At 31.3% G+C, this 16,691-nt stretch overlaps 2 protein-coding genes across 6 annotated transcripts; one reads left to right on the forward strand and one right to left on the reverse strand.

Moving 5' to 3' along the window:
- Nucleotides 1–4,847: 4,847 nt before the first annotated feature.
- On the reverse strand, nucleotides 4,848–5,483 carry LOC108324696 (uncharacterized). Its single transcript, XM_017557633.1, has one exon. It carries the CDS (start codon nucleotides 5,481–5,483, stop codon nucleotides 4,848–4,850), a length of 636 nt encoding a protein of 211 aa, XP_017413122.1.
- Nucleotides 5,484–8,779: 3,296 nt separating this feature from the next.
- LOC108324208 (uncharacterized) lies at nucleotides 8,780–13,350 on the forward strand. 5 transcript variants are annotated; one of them, XR_008247590.1, is made up of 4 exons: nucleotides 8,780–8,967; nucleotides 9,120–9,210; nucleotides 11,007–11,150; nucleotides 12,911–13,350. XR_008247590.1 is itself a non-coding variant. In XM_017557071.2 (3 exons), the coding sequence occupies exons 1-3, from the start codon at nucleotides 8,898–8,900 to the stop codon at nucleotides 11,095–11,097; spliced, it is 252 nt and encodes an 83-aa protein (XP_017412560.1). In that variant the 5' UTR covers nucleotides 8,783–8,897; the 3' UTR covers nucleotides 11,098–11,455. The 5 variants fall into 5 exon arrangements, 1 of the variants encoding a protein (XP_017412560.1); XR_008247591.1 differs by having other exon boundaries at nucleotides 12,924–13,350; XR_008247589.1 differs by having other exon boundaries at nucleotides 12,935–13,350.
- The last annotated feature ends 3,341 nt before the right edge of the window (nucleotides 13,351–16,691 follow it).

Genomic DNA, 16,691 nt, shown 5'->3' on the forward strand with positions numbered 1-16,691 from the left:
AATCCCAAAATTTTCCAATTGCCTTCGAAATATTTTTCTTTAAAAAAAAAAATCTGTTGTCTTTACTGTGCACGTTTTGCTGATATGAAGATAATTGTAAGCGAAGTATACATATTTGTCCAATTATATTATGTTTTCATCGTGTCCAATTATAACCAGCTAAACGTTTTATTTCAAGTACTATTATTTTACCAAGAGCCAGAAAAAAAAAATATATATATATATATATATATATATATATATATATATTATCATAGCAGAGTATATACTGATGTTGAGAAATTCAGTTTAATCCATTGATCTTCACATACACTTGGATTTTATCATGGTGTTAAGCTTTGGTATGAGTTGCATATAGTTCATGAAGTTATTTAAGTTTCTTTTGGTTGCACGAGAGTACACTTAAAAAGAAAAAAAAATGGAGATAATAGTAGTACTTTGACTAATTCGTGTGTGACGAAAAGAGAACAGAAATAAGAAAAATGTCGCCTTATATATCGATACATAAAATTTTACATAGAAAGTATGCATTATGTAACATCTCAAAAAAATTTACACTTAATAAAAAATCTTTACATAAACTAGAGAAAACTCACACCAAACTTCCTATTATATGTTTTAGCTTTATCGTTTCTTAGTATTTGTTCACTCCTAACATTTTGCTTAAGTTTACACCATTAAAATAATAATTACAAAAGAAAAAACAAACACATAAAATAGAAAAAAATAGCAAGAGTAAACTAATATTGTAAAAGAATCAAATCAAGCAAATTATAATTCAACATACAATACATTTCACTTTAAAATCAAACAAGAACATGAGCATATGTACATATACTAGACTTGACAAATCTGCATACAAGTATTGATGTCGAGCTATGGCGGGTCATGCACTTGTGGTGGCCTCTACTACTATGTAGAGCCATTGTTAATGAGTTTTATCCTACCAGACACACAAGGTTAGTCTGTTACGCATTTTAGGTTAGGATGGAGCACCTAGACTAAGACATCTTGCTACTCCTTAAAAGAGAATAATCCCATGTCTTATTTCATTAGAATCATCAGTTTATATACAAATTATACAGAGTATAATTAGGCTAGAATTAGGGAACTAATTAGCTATAAATAAGGAACTAAAATATATACTTGACAGATATTATATTATCATATATTCTAACACACCCCTACAGTCGAAGTGGGAGATCGGCGGACGCTAAGACTGTCCCGAAAATCTTCAAATAGCACCAACGAAAGACCCTTGGTGAAAATATCAGCAATCTGATAACGCGATGGAACATGTAACACTCGAACCTGGTCACGAGCGACTTTTTCGCGAACAAAATGTATATCCATTTCAATATGCTTAGTACGTTGATGCTGAACAGGATTTCCAGCAAGGTATATGGCACTGACATTATCACAATAGACCAATGTAGCCTCTTGAATAGGACACAAAAGCTCCAAAAGCAAGTTTTGCAACCAACATGACTCAGAAACCACATTGGCAACCCCTCGGTATTCCGCCTCTGCACTAGATCATGATAAGGTAGCCTGTTGTTTGGCGGACCAAGAGATTAAGTTATCTCCCAAAAAAACAAAATAACCAGACGTAGAACGTCGTGTATCTGGGCACTCGCCCCAATCAGCATCAGTATAAGAAATAAGGGTGGATGTAGAAGATGGATATAGATGAAGACCAAGATTGATAGTACCCTGAATGTAACGCAAAATGCGTTTTAGAGCATGAATGTGCGCCTCCTTTGGGTCATGCATGAATAAGCATACTTGTTGCACGACATAAGTAATGTCAGGTCTGGTGAACGTAAGCTACTGAAGAGCCCCTGCAAGACTCTGATAAAGAGATGGATCCTCAAAAGGTGGGCTTGTAGCAACACTCATCTTTGGTTTGGTATCGACAGGAGTATGAGATGGCCTACAGGATGACATGCCAGCTTGGTCAAGGATCTCTGCAGCATATTTTTTTTGAGATAAAAATAATCCACCTGCATGATGAGCCACAACAATACCCAGAAAATAGCTCAAATGTCCCAAGTCCTTCATAGCAAATTCTGAGCTAAGAAGAGTTATAATAGACTTACGAAGCTCATCAAAAGAAGCAGTCAAAATGATATCATCCACATATAACAATAAATAAGCCATAGAAGTACCACGACGATAAATGAACAAAGAATGATCCGAAGTACTATGATAAAACCCAATAGTACGGACATAGGTAGCAAATCTTGTATATTAAGCCCGTGGGGCCTGTTTAAGTCCATAAAGAAATTTCTTCAACAAACACACATGATTAGGATGAGCAGATTCCCGAAACCCCAAAGGTTGATGCATGTAAACATTTTCCTTGAGTTCTTCATGTAAAAAAGCATTTTTTACGTCAAGTTGATGAATAGACCAAGCTTTAGAAATAGCCAAACTGAGAACTGTGCGAATAGTTGCTGGCTTGACCACCGGACTAAATGTGTCACCACAATCCACGCCAACTTGTTGCGTGTTACCACCACCTACAAGACGGGCTTTATGCCTCTCAAAAGAACCATCAAAGTTTTCTTTAGGAGAAAAAATCCATATAGATCGAATTACATTAACATTAGGTGGACGGGGCACCAATTCCCACGTTTTATTATTAATAAGAGCATCATATTCATCAGTCATAGCCTTCTTCCAATTCGGGTCACAAAGAGCATACACGGGGTTACGAGGCATTGGGGACTTAGACACAAATGTTAGAAGATTGAAGGACTTCTTAGGCTTAAAAATCCCATGTTGGCTTCTGGTAACAAGCCTTTTTGGTGGGTTAGGATGGGAGGGTGGAGTTGGGCAAGGAAAAGAGAGGGGTAGTAGAGGAGGTGGGGTGGAAGGGCTAGGCTCACTAGGCTGGGGAAGGCTTTGTTGTTGGCTAGGCAAACTATTTGTTGGACTCGACAAAATGGGTTGTGGCGAGGCGGGTAAGGGAGCAGCTGGTGGGCTTGGGGTTTGTGGCGAGGCGGGTAAAGAAGCAGCTGGTGGGATTGGGAGAGTAGAGTAATGATAGACCATGTAGGGAGATGGCCTATTGCCTAAAAACTGATAAGTGTGAAGTTGAGGAGTATGTAACTTTGCAAAAGGGAATTGCGTCTCATCAAAAATTACGTGACGACTAATGATGATTTTTCTGTATGATAAATCAAAGCATTTATACCCACGATGATTCAAAGGATACCCCAAAAAAACACAAGAAGTAGACCTAGGTTGAAGTTTGTTGATGGCTGTAGAAGGAAAGAGAGGATAACATAAACACCCAAACACCTGAAGATGAGAATAAGATGGAGCCTTTTGATAAAAGGATTTGGAGAGGAGATTGAAAGTTTAATAACTTGTGTGGAAGAATATTGAGAAGGTATGTTGTCATTTGCAAAGCGTGATGCCAAAAAGAATGAGGAAGAGAAGCATGGGCCATTAAGGTACGAATAATGTTGTTGAGCGTACGAATTTGTCTTTCAGCTTTCCCATTTTGAGGGGATGTATGAGGACAAGAAAAACGAAAAGAAAGACCATTAAGTTTGCAAAATTCCCAAAAAGGCCCATTATTAAATTTTGTGGCCATTATCACATTATATATTCTTTATGTCTTGTTCAAATTGAGTTCGGATGAAGGACTGGAAATTAAAAAACGTGGAATAAGTTTGTGATTTTTTGGATAAAGGAAATGTCCACAAAAATTTAGAATAATCATCCACAAACAAGACATAATATCGATGACCCGAGGAACTCAAAACATGTGACATCCAAAGATTACTATGGATAATATCAAAGGGCATAACAGTACAAGAATTTGAAGCATAAAATGGCAACTTAACATGCTTTCCAAGAGGACATGAATGGCAAATACGAAAATCCTTAATGGAAGTACAATTAATCAATTTATTCTTCCTAAGAGAGTTCAAAACAGGTGTTCCTGGGTGACCCAAACGATCATGCCAAAGAGATGGTGCTACAGTAGTAAATGTAGATGGAAGTGTAGGGTTGGTGATGGAATAAAGCTCGCCCTGACTCTCACACCTCATTACCGGCCTCCCCGTCAGAAAATCCTTCACAAAAATTCCAAAGGGATCAAATTCAACAGAAAGAGAGTTATCAGTGGTAAACTTTCTAATTGACACCAAGTTTTTAACAAGTTGAGGAGCATGAAGGACATTGTTTAAGGATAAGGGAGGATACGGGGAAGATAACTTGGTGTGACCATTACCAACAATTATACCATGTGTGTTGCTCATATTAAATTAAGACGAGAGGTTACCTTGTGCGGATGTCATGTGAGAAGTGGCACCAATGTCCATGTACCAATTTGCATCCAGAGGATGGATGCTGAGAGTATGCATTGCAGCCTCTATATCTGTTGGAGGTGGTGCTACGGTGTAGGCTTGCGGCGGTCTGGGCCCAAGTACACCAGGCTGCTGACGCTGTTGTTGTCCCAAGTTAGGCATGGCCCATGAATTAGAAGGGTACGGATAAGGAGGTATAGCCCATAGAGTCATCCATTGCCAAGGGTACGACTGTCCGCCAGACCATGGGACATTGGTCGAAGCTTGCGGACTGGAATGTTGTTGTCCACCACTGCAGCTATTGCGGCCGCCTGTCTTACCCGCACCGCTGGTGCCACCCTTTCCACCACCACCACCACCATTGTTGCTGCGATATTGACCGTCAGTATTGTTGTTGCGATATTGATCGTCAGTATTGTTGTGAAAGTGACTTCTCTTTCCACCATTATTGTAGTTCAAAGGGGAATAATCAGAAACATCATGAGGGGCAACCGAGTCACGAGCAAGCATGGCGGATGATGAGGACTATGCCGCCTTTTTGGTAAGGCTGACCTCTTCAAGAGTGAGCATCGAACGAGCTTGATAAAAGTGGGGCAAGGGATCCGTTTGGCGAATAAAGGTGGCCACACTGTTGTAGGGTTCAATGAGACCAGAGACCAGTTGAAGAACTAGTCGATTGTTGTCAATGGGAGAGCCGACATTCTTGAGTTGATTTGACAAAGATTTGAGATGTTGACAATAGGCAAAGACATTTGGGAAATTTGCCATGTCTGTGTGAGTGAAGTCATGCTCAAGGGTGACGACACGAGAGTATTTGTTATTCTGGAATATGTCACGCAATCTATTCCAAGCCTCTATGACCGTGGTGTCAGTTTCAAGAATGGTATTAAGATCATGAGAAATAGTAGCGTAAATCCACTGAAGAATAGTAGCGTCAAGAGTTGACCATAGTTCTTGCGCCTCCTCTATCTGAGGCATTTTCTCCTTACCTATCGCTGGAGGTATAATATGATCAATTACTCTATGGGAACGTGCATGAATTTTGAAGAGTTCCGCCCAAGTCGTGTATTGGACATTTTCCATCTCAAGAATGATGGGAATGTGGTTCCGGATGTTGGAAACAACAAGAGCAGGGTGAAAAAAAGACTTTAAGTTAGACATGGAGATGGAGACAAAGATGAAGAAGACAAGGAAGCAAGGGCAGAACGGCGCTAGGGCTGTGAGCGGAAGAGAAAAGTGGAAGGATCAAACCCTAGGAAATCTGATACCATAAAAGAGAATAATCCCTTCATGCCGAGGTATAGACATCTCGTGTGTGATAGTAGAAATTAATGGGTGGTCCGATAGCGGCCCGACAACGGGTGAAAACAGAAATACCCACTTATAACTCGCTAGGATAGGCTCTAACCATGACTCTGATACCATAAAAGAGAATAATCCCCTGTCTTATTTCATTGGAATCATCAGTTTATATACAAATTATACAGAGTATAATTAGGCTAGAATTAGGGAACTAATTAGCTATAAATAAGGAACTAAAATATATACTTGACAGATATTATATTATCATATATTCTAACACTCCTCACCACATAATCTCCTTCTCTACCTGAGAAAGAATATTGGAGCGTCAAGATAACCCCCAAGACTGAACTTCACACATCAACACCCCTACACTACAGAGCACCACCATGGAATCCCTACACGAGAGTCATGGAATTATGTCCATCTACTATGCACATGATCAATACAAACTCATTCACATCATACATCATACAGTTCAATAGATAATACCAAACAAACATCAAAGTACAAACTTTACATATCTAAAATACAACATGATCATTTGTAATAAGATCAAGTTGCCAACAATTCTTAAAAGAACCCATAGAAGCAACAAAAGATTTACACAACAAGGTTAAACTGGAAAAGACCCTGGCGCTGAGTGACACATCCTTGTTGTTGAGCGTCATCCCTTGCGCACAACTGGTGTCTGAACACCACCCTGGTGTCGTTGAGCGCCAAAGCTCTCGGCCATCATCAAATCACAATCATACATTGAAATATTCGTAAATATGCAATAATGCACTAGTCAATATACAATACCATACAAAAAACATTTCAAATAATATCATATTCAACCTAGCATAAATTACACTACCTATCAAACAAAAATTCATGCTTCTCATACAAAAATTAAAGTAAATATTAGTTTTTCTTACCTATTAAAAAACCAAATGACCCCAAAGAATCTCAAACTCATAGGAAGTCCTATTTGCTCAAAGGGAGTCTTATAGAAGACTCAAACTTCACATGCAACACAAAAAGGGCTAGCATGCAACGAAAACAAAATAAACCCAAAAAAAGGAGCAGAATATCAACTTACTTTATTTAAGAAACTGATTGGTTAGACTTGAAGATCTCGCCGCTGGGATCATTCAAACAGACTCTGATCTTCAAACAGATGAACACAGGAGAAGTACTCTTAAAGAGAATTCAGATAACTCTAGAAAAGTGGTCTCTGGAGAGGTGGTGTGTTTTAAAATAATGAAACTCGTTTATAACGAAACTATTTATAATAAAATCATTTAAGATTAAAATAATCGAGTCTCGCAATTTTTAAACCACTATCATTTCTAAAACACCATTTTCTAGGTCTTTACATTCTCCCCAGCAAAAAAAATTTGTCCAAAAAAATTTTTTATCCTCGAAAATTCCCTTATCAATTAGAAAGAAAAGCTTGCTCTCTTCACTTTCACAACCACCTAACTTGAGCCAGATAGTACTCCCCAAACTAACATGAAAATCTTGCCTTTATGCTAAAATGCTCTAGTGTTCAATATTGTAGATTGGTCTAACCACTACTCTTAAAACAATTTCTAAACCTCCAAACCCCCAACTTTATATAGATTCTTCTTTTGCCTGACCAACCAATTTGTATTTGCAAAACTAAACTCAACCCTATCTGTCTTCCATTATCTCTTGTAAACTCCTTTTAAAACTTAGCTAGCCTTGACTTTAGATCAACACCTAACTGGTTGACTTTAGATCAACACCTAACTGATATCATTTCACTGTCTCTTGCTTCCTCTTTGAAACACAATACAAAAGACTTGACCGCTCACAACTTCTAATCTATTACCAACTGCTAACACACTTGATCACCCTTAAACACCATCACTTTGATAACTTCACCTTCCTTTATTAATATTTATCCTAGGGTAACATAGTCTTCCTCTTATACACATACCTTACTCTTAAACCACATTTTACTCATAAAAATAGAGTAAACTCATTTTTTCTCTCTTAACATCTTCTTGAAATCACCATTGTGACAATATAAAAGAGATATCTTCTTGAAATCACCATTGTGACAATATAAAAGAGACATCTTCTTGAAATCACCATTGTGACAATATAAAAGAGAGTTAATTATATTTTTTGTCTCTAAATTATAAAGTTGTTTTAGTTTTTGTCTTTATCACAAATTTTGGTTCTGTTCCCTGCACTTAAATAAAAGAAATGCATAGATACAATTATTTTCATCCAAATGTATTAATTATTTTTTGTTGTGACAAATGATAAATTATGTTTGATGCAACTTTCCCTCCTGCCAAAATCGTAAAAAGTTAGTGTAATTCATAAAAAAGTTATATCAATACATTTCTTAACTACGATGATATGAAAGTTTAAGATAAAAACGAAAATCAAATTTATATCATATTATAATTTAAAAACAAAAACATGATTAACTTATAAAAACATAACCAATTTAAACATTTTGAAAAGATCATTGAATTGTAATCTATATGTTAAAATATCTCAACAAAATCAATCAATTTTAATATGATAATTATATGTATTTTGTAAATATCTCAATAATACATTATTTTTTACTTCTTAGTTTTCGAAACAAGTGTTATTTGTTATTCTATTCCGTGTAAATATTGTTTTAAACTTCAGTTGTGAAAATGTGTCATGTTTTTATTTTACTTTTAACAAATAAAGTAAACTTTATTTTAATCCTTATATATTTATTATTATTTTTATATTTTAATCCTGGAGAATGTCATTACTGTTTTATGATGTTAATAACACTGAATTAACAATTTTGTTGATGTTTGACTGGATGATGTCATTATCATTATACTTGAGCTTATAAAAGTTTAATTTAAAGAAACGAGTTTTGGTGATGTAGCAGACAATACATTAGTTTTGTGGTTTGGTTCTTCCAAGTTTGAACCAGAAAGGTTGGTATCGCAAATACAGTGGGCCGAAACAATACCACCTTGCACCACACACACACGTGCATCAGAAACTACTTTCAACGCGCTTTTCTGGCCTTTCGAATTCGCAGTCTCACGTTTGAAAATTACGAGTTTTAGTTTATATTCGCTTCTTCTTATTTTCTTTTTAATTTTTTAATTTTCTTTTCTCTCAATAAATTTTGAATATCCTATATAAGGCAAAACCTTTGGGTATTCCCTTTCATTCTTTTCGTTACGTTCTGAAATTTCATTCCCCTGACCTTAACCCCTCTTTCTCTTTCTTTCTTTCTCTCTCTCTCACGCGACAATGGCGGAAGCTAAGAGTCAAATTGAATCCTTGAGGAAATGGGTCGTCGAGCACAAGCTTCGAGCTGTTGGTAAATTTCTCAGTTCCCCTGTTTGTTCGTTCCGTTAGATTCTTTTATTGTTCATCGCTATGCCATTTTTTTTTCTGTTTATTATGACATCGATGGATGTTTTGTTTTAATGATTTCGATCTTTGTGGTTTTGCGGATGGTATTCGGATCAGGGTGTCTGTGGCTCAGCGGTATCACGGGGTCTATTGCGTACAATTGGTCTCGACCCAATATGAAACCCAGTGTGAAGATCATTCACGCAAGGTTAGTTACAATTCTGTTCGTTTTTTATACACTGTTGATTGTATATAATTCACTGGATGCGTCATGCAAAGGAATTTGTGCAATCCGTTTGATGCCGAGGCAAAGTTTTTTGACATTTTGATGTGGTTCTGTGTTTATAGTGTAAGCCATTAGTTGGTCTGGTGTCACCTGAATGCTACGGTTGCTTTGATATTTAGCTAGTATCGTTTGTTTCATCGAGGCCTATTGTATTCTGTTTCCACCATTTTCAATCAGTGTGTAAATTGGGGCCTTATCTGTGTAACAGAATGGGATTGAATATATTTTTTACAACGGACGGTGGTGTCATTCTATTCCTTCTCATCTATCCTAATATAGCCTGGGGATTGAGTCAAATTGAACTCCTTTATCATTTGTGATTAAATTTAGCTTCAAAACTAGTATTTATGTAACACTGTTTTTACTGAAAATGTATGCTTGCAGTTTGCGTTTATTATTTTTTTCATATCGCTACCATTTTTCTTTTTTCCATTTTGATATGATGTCAATTTCATTTCTCCAAGAAGTTAATAATGTCAATCAGCTGGAAGATCGAAATACAGAGCATTTTATTTCAGTCTTTAGGATAACTATACGAAGCATTAACTATTATTTTACTTGGTGTTGTAACAACGGTACATTGGAGTCTTGATTGTCTTGTGCAATATGTAGTGTTTATTGATTACTTTTCCCAATGGATTTGCATCTTTTTCTCGTAGTACGTGTGGTATAAACATATGCTTTTCCATTTGCAATTACTCTACTGTCTCTGAGATGAAATCAAGTTTGTTTTCATCTTCTTCTCCCTTGTTCGTTGTCTCATCAATTAAGTGATGGCACACAGTTCAGCATAAAAGCCTTCAACTAAGAGTAAGAATTACAATTGCAAAATTTGAGTTCGAGGGTCTCAGACCGTTAAGAGGATGATGTATTATAGAATATGTGGTCGAGATGGTATTTCTTTTAGATTTGGGTAAATTATAGATGAATATAACGGATATGAGCTGCACTATGAAATTATTGGAAAAGTGATAGCTCGTATCAAGAGACGAAACCACGATTGCAGAGAATTGATTGGGATTTATATTAGGAAAGTCTACAACAAAAGCTATTCATCTTTTACTGGAGTTGATGAAAATGTCAACAACATTTTTAAATATCAAGAAATGTCTTTGTGAGAATGGTGTGAGAACTCTTGGATAAGTATTTTCCTACAAGGATATCTTAACACCAGGTTTCTGTTTTGAGTCTTTAATTATTTGGTTCCATTGGCTTGGTTTCAATCTTGTCTTACTCTCTTCAATTTTTTTTAAGGTCCCTCCTTTTTAAAAAAACTTGTCAATATCCATTTTGTGAAGGTTTTTATTCCTGTGAAAAGGGCAAAGGGAGACTGAGATGAGAAGTATATTACATGAAATCGTTAAGAGGAAGATGGGAATAATATCCCCGACAATTTAGTTTTATTTAAATCCAGTGGCACTGTGCAAATCCATTTAACTCATTTTACATGGTTATATGATTATCGCTTGTTATTGTTTGACTTGTCATCGTTCAATTTGAGGGACTTGAGACCTGAAAAAATGAACTGGCGTCTTGAATCTGAATAACTATGTGATGTATTGGGTTTAGTTCTTACTGCTCCCCATTGCAAAATTTACTGTACAATTTGAGTCGGTTTAACTTTTTTTCTTTTTTTTAAGTTTGAACCTGCTTTGCGATATCTTGCATAATTTCAAGCTTATGCTTCTTTCTAATGTTTCTGAGCTGTGTAATATCAGGTTGCACGCTCAAGCACTTACACTGGGAGCATTAGCCGGAGCTGCACTGGTAGAATATTATGATCATAAGAAAGAAACAAAGACTTTATAAAGAACTTGGGGAAATATTAACGCAACCAGATTAACCTGAGACTCCTAGTACTGGTACTACTCATTTTAATCATTATTGCAAAATTTGCAATTGGACTTGTACACATTCTTTCTCAAAATAAAATACTACTTTAAAATGTTAAACATGCTTGCGGCGGAGTGAATGTATTTTTTCATTGTAGAATGGATTGCTTATAGTGCTAGTTGCTTCACACATTTGCTAGCAAATTTTGTCAGTTCACACATTTGCTCTTATTTATAGGATAAGAGCACTTGGCTGCATAAAGAAAGATGGAACAGCATCTTAAGATTGTAAACTTCAGATTCGGCAATATTATTTTCAGTGTTATCATTATTAAGTCTTGATATTATTTTTTTATTTTATTTTGTCATTATTACTTTATTAGCACTAGTTCAACTACTTATTCAAGATTAAATATAGAGGTGGGAAAAACTTGGCCGTATTGTTTGAATTTGTCCATGTGTTAATGAGGAATATCTAAATGGATTAGAAATGAATATGAATATAAATGGATATAAGAATATCCAATATTTAAGTTTTAAAGTTGGGGACAAAATGATTATATATATATATATAAAGACACACATTTATTTTAATTGTTTACTTTTAAAAAATAATCATTTGACAATTATGTTATTATTATTTAACATTATATTATTCTTTAATCATGCAACTATCAATTTTTTAATCATTCATTTAATATTAAAATAAGAAAATATGTTATTTTGACATTAAATTTTTAATATTATTTTATTTAATATGATCACTATTTTTCATAAGAAAATACAATTAATATTATGATGGATACAATTCAAGTATATATTACTAGACAATGTTGAAAGTGTTTCTCTTCTATCATCTCTCTTTAATGAATACTTTATATTTAAGTGTATATATACTTATATTTTGTCTCCTCCTATCTTTCCTCTCAAATTAATGTTTGACCACGGAATTATTTATGCATAAATATTTATATTTTTATAATTTAATCAAGATTTACACTTTTTATAAATATAATTATTTTTTATTGAATTTTTACTTTCTTGTTGTAACATCCAACTTCTAATAATATTCACATAACAGAAACATCACTCGTTTAATATAAAAAAAAAGTCAAAAAATATATAAAATAATATTATAATTATTCTAAATATAACTAATATATATATATATATATATATATATATATATATATATATATATATATATATATATATATATATATATATATATATATATATATATATATATATAAGGGTCATGTACAATTGTACAATTAAGATCTAAAATTTTAGAGAAAAGTCATAAAACTCTAAAGTGTGATGCTATTATGTTTGTATCTTTTATTACAAGCTAATATTTTATTTTCTTTTATACAACGAAAAAAACTATGATTGATTTAAAATTACTTCGAAGCAACAAATACTTACATATTTTTTAAATAAGTTAGCAGGTGTTTCAACTTAATTTTAGATAATATGACATGATTTTTCTATTCACCTTCATATGTTCATATGATGTTGTTGAGAAAAACCTTCTAAATTAAACAATTTAAAAGTTAAAAGTTAAAAAAATTGAATATCATATAATTTAAAAACATTTTTCAATAATATTAGTCATTGATGTGAATGAAAAAGTTACTTTTTGACAAACTTAACTTTTAGGGTTAAATATGTTTTTAGTCCTTAAACTATCACGCGATTTTGGTTTTCATCCCTCTTCGAAAAGTTTGTTCATTTTAGTCCTCTTAGTTTTGAAACTCTTATGTTTAGTCCTTAAAATTGAACATCAGTTTTCTTTGGGAGGCGCGGCTCAGGCATGATCTCGCCTTTGTTGGCGACGAGGCGCAGTGAGGTGCGGCAAGGACGTTCTGTAGCGTCGGCGCCTCTGCGAGGGACTTCGGCTTCTCTGATTGCAACGACGAGGTTGAGGCGCGATCCGGGCAGAGTTCTTCATCGCACAACTCCGGGAGAGTTTTTCTTCCTCTTCCGCCATGGAACGTGCTCACAGTGCTATGGAGAGATTTTCTTTCCTTCCTTTTCTCTGTTCTGGTTTATAGCGTGGTGGTCTTGCGGCGTGAAGTAGAGGAGAGTCGCAAACTGGGAATTTTGGAAATTTGGAGTTTGCTGAGTTAAGAAAATTTTGGGTTGTTCCTCTGTTCTTTCTTGCATATCTTGGATTTATGTTGTTGAATTTGGGGTTTGAATAAAGTTTTGTTGTTTGATTCTCAAAGTTCTTGTTTTTGTGAAATTGAGAAATTTTTTTATTGAGATTGGGGTAACCGCTGTTCGTGTTCACAGCCGCCGCCGCAATGACCACCGCAACGATCACCTTGCTTTGTTTCGAGTAAAACTACTTTGCTTCCAGTAAAACTACAAAAAAAAATTAAGAACCCTAATCTGATTTCAAAAACCAAAAGGTGACAATCACTTAATCTAATTTTTAAAAAGAAAAGCACATGGGAGAAAGCAATGAGGGAAGTGGCATCACACGTGGACTCGCCATTTGTCACATCAAATAAAACTTAACACCTTAAGAACTAAACATAAGAGTTTCAAAACTAAGAGCACTAAAATGAACAAACATTTTGAAGAGGAACGAAAACCAAAATTACGCTAAAAATATATTTAACCCAAACTTTTATTTATTTTGACATTATATTTTACTTTTATTATACCATGTGAATTTTGTAATTTGAGTTGTACAATATATAAATATATTATGAATTAGATCATTTAAAAGGAAATTTGAAATTAAACCATAAAAAATAACTTTTTTGAAGGTACTGTTGATGAGTTATATATATATATATATATATATATATATATATATATATATATATATATATATATATATATATATATATTCTATATAACATACAAAACTGTCTCATATTTACTCGTTAATAATATTTTTAACATTCCTTTTGTAATATGTTAAGATGCATGAAGAGAATATAAAGTTGACATGAATAAGCAATTAAACGTATGAATTTTAGGTTAATATATTCTGTTTTTTTTTTTTTAATTCTCATCTAGATCTCTATATTTTTATTAGTTTTATTTGAATTTTTATTTTTGAAAATATATAATAATTAGGTCATTAGTATTAAATATGTGTCACGTTTGATTTTTTATTATTTTTTTATTTTTTACAGAAGAATTGTCACATTTTATCTGTGTCACATTTCAAGTAGTTATGGTTAGAATATTTATTTAATTTTTATATTTATTATTTTGATTCGATTCATTTTTATTTTTTAAATTAAATAATTTTATCTCTTGTAAATTGAGATTAAATTTAATTTTTATATCAAAATATTTTTATTAAAATTAATAATTTTATCAAATATTTTAAACCATAATAAGTTTATTTAAATTTATATTTATATTCAACTTTATTTAAATTTTGTTTCAAAATTTTAAATAAAACCTTTATAAATTCAAATTTAAAATTTCAGAATAATTTTATAATAATTTTAAATAAAATTTGAATAAAATTTAATATAAAATATAAATTTAAATAAAGTTAATCTTATTAAAAATATTTAATAAAATATTAATTTTAGTAAAAATATATTTCTAATATTTATATAAAAATTAAATTTAATCTAAAATTAAAAAGAGATGAAATTATTCTTTTAAAATAATTGAAACTAAATTAAATTAAAGTATTAAATATATGAACCGGGAATCTGATTATACAATTTTTTAAAAATATAAAAAATTAAAATAAAATTTAAAAAGTCATTGGTACGTGAAATAACCCCTTAAAACTTATAAGATGAATTATTTATTAAACAATTTAAAAGTGTTCGCAAATAAATGTTCGCAAATACTAATTATCTATCACAAAGCTCATATATTTGCAAAAATAAATATTTTTGTCATCTTAAAAATATTTGTTTTTCAGTTTTATAAATAAAAAAGTAAAAAAAAAACTCAAAAATTGGACAATTGTCTCGAAAATAAGGATAATTTTGGAATTTTCATATCTTAGTATTGTAATAGACGTAGTAGATTTATAAATTTTAATTATATAAACAAAGAGTGCTTCATCCTACACCTCGAACATCTCATCTTGCACCTTCAAAAATTCCATTTTTAACCTTCTGACATACTGCACCTCCAACTTTTCTAAAAATTTTATTTATTCTCTTTCTTATTAAAGACATTTTAATAATATTTTTTTATTTTCTTCTCTTTCTTATTAAAGACACTCTACACCACCTTAAAATTAATTCTAATTTAATTTAAAATTTAAATATTATTTAATATAATTTTATATTTTAATAATTATTAAAATATGATTTATATTATAATAATAACTATATTAAAAAAATAAAAATAAAATAATTAAAATAAAAATAAAATAATAATAATAATATAAAATTTGACTTAATATATCCAAAAATATTAAATTATATTAAAATATTAAAATAAATTAAAACATTATTAAATTGAAAATAAAAACAAAATTTTTTAAAAACTTGTTATCGAAAATCAGTTTTATTTTTTATTTAAAATTTAATTAATATTTAATTTCAGAAACGAGTCGGATATTGACGTCCGATAAATTTATAATCGGATATGGATATCCGATAAATAAATTTTTCTAAAATTTTGATTTTTATTTAAATTTTAATAATTATTTAATTTAGTTTAATATTTTAATATAATTTAATATATTTAAATATATTAAATGTCATTTTTAATATAATTTTTATTTTTATTATTTTTACTCTTATTTAAGTTATTATTAGTTTTATTTTTTAATAAAAATATTATAAAAATATAAATCATATTTTAATAATTATTAAAATATAAAAATATAATAAATAATGCTATAATTTTAATTAAATTAAATATTGATTAAATTTTAAATAAAAAACAAAACTGATTTTCGATTTTTTAAAAATTTTTGTTTTTATTTTCAATTTAATAATTATTTAATTTGTTTTAATATTTTAATATAATTTAATATATTTGAATATATTAAGTCAAATTTTATATTATTATTATTATTATTTTATTTTTATTTTTATTTTAATTATTTTATTTTTATTTTTTTAATATAGTTATTATTATAATATAAATCATATTTTAATAATTATTAAAATATAAAATTATATTAAATAATATTTAAATTTTAAATTGAATTAGAATTAATTTTAAGATGGTGTGAAGTGTCTTTAATAAGAAAGAGAAGAAAATAAAAAAATAGTTATTAAAATGCTTTAATAAGAAAGAGAATAAATGAAATTTTTAAAAAAGTTGGAGATACAGATGTCAGAAGGATAAAAATGGAATTTTTGGAGGTGCAGGATGAAATGTGGAGGTGTAGGATGAAGCACTCATAAACAAAATATCTAACACTACAAAAAAAAAATATATCATGGCCTCGCCTATAACTTAGTACCCAAGAGTGTTTCATCCTACACCTTCAACATCTCATCTTGCACTTCCAAAAATTCTACTTTTACCCTTCTAACATATGCACTTCCAAATTTTTTTAAAATTTCATTTTTAACTTTTTTCTCTTTCTTATTAAAGACATTTTAATAAATATTTTTG

Source organism: Vigna angularis, chromosome 3 (genome assembly GCF_016808095.1).
Source record: "Vigna angularis cultivar LongXiaoDou No.4 chromosome 3, ASM1680809v1, whole genome shotgun sequence".
Taxonomy (NCBI): domain Eukaryota; kingdom Viridiplantae; phylum Streptophyta; class Magnoliopsida; order Fabales; family Fabaceae; genus Vigna; species Vigna angularis.

Coding starts and splice junctions, on each gene's coding strand:
- LOC108324208 (XM_017557071.2), top strand. CDS start 8,898: ATGGCGGAAGCTAAGAGTCAAATTGAATCCTTGAGGAAATGGGTCGTC. Junction 8,968..9,119: donor GCACAAGCTTCGAGCTGTTG/GTAAATTTCTCA, acceptor TATTCGGATCAG/GGTGTCTGTGGCTCAGCGGT. Junction 9,211..11,006: donor GTGAAGATCATTCACGCAAG/GTTAGTTACAAT, acceptor GTGTAATATCAG/GTTGCACGCTCAAGCACTTA.
- LOC108324696 (XM_017557633.1), bottom strand. CDS start 5,483: ATGTCTAACTTAAAGTCTTTTTTTCACCCTGCTCTTGTTGTTTCCAAC.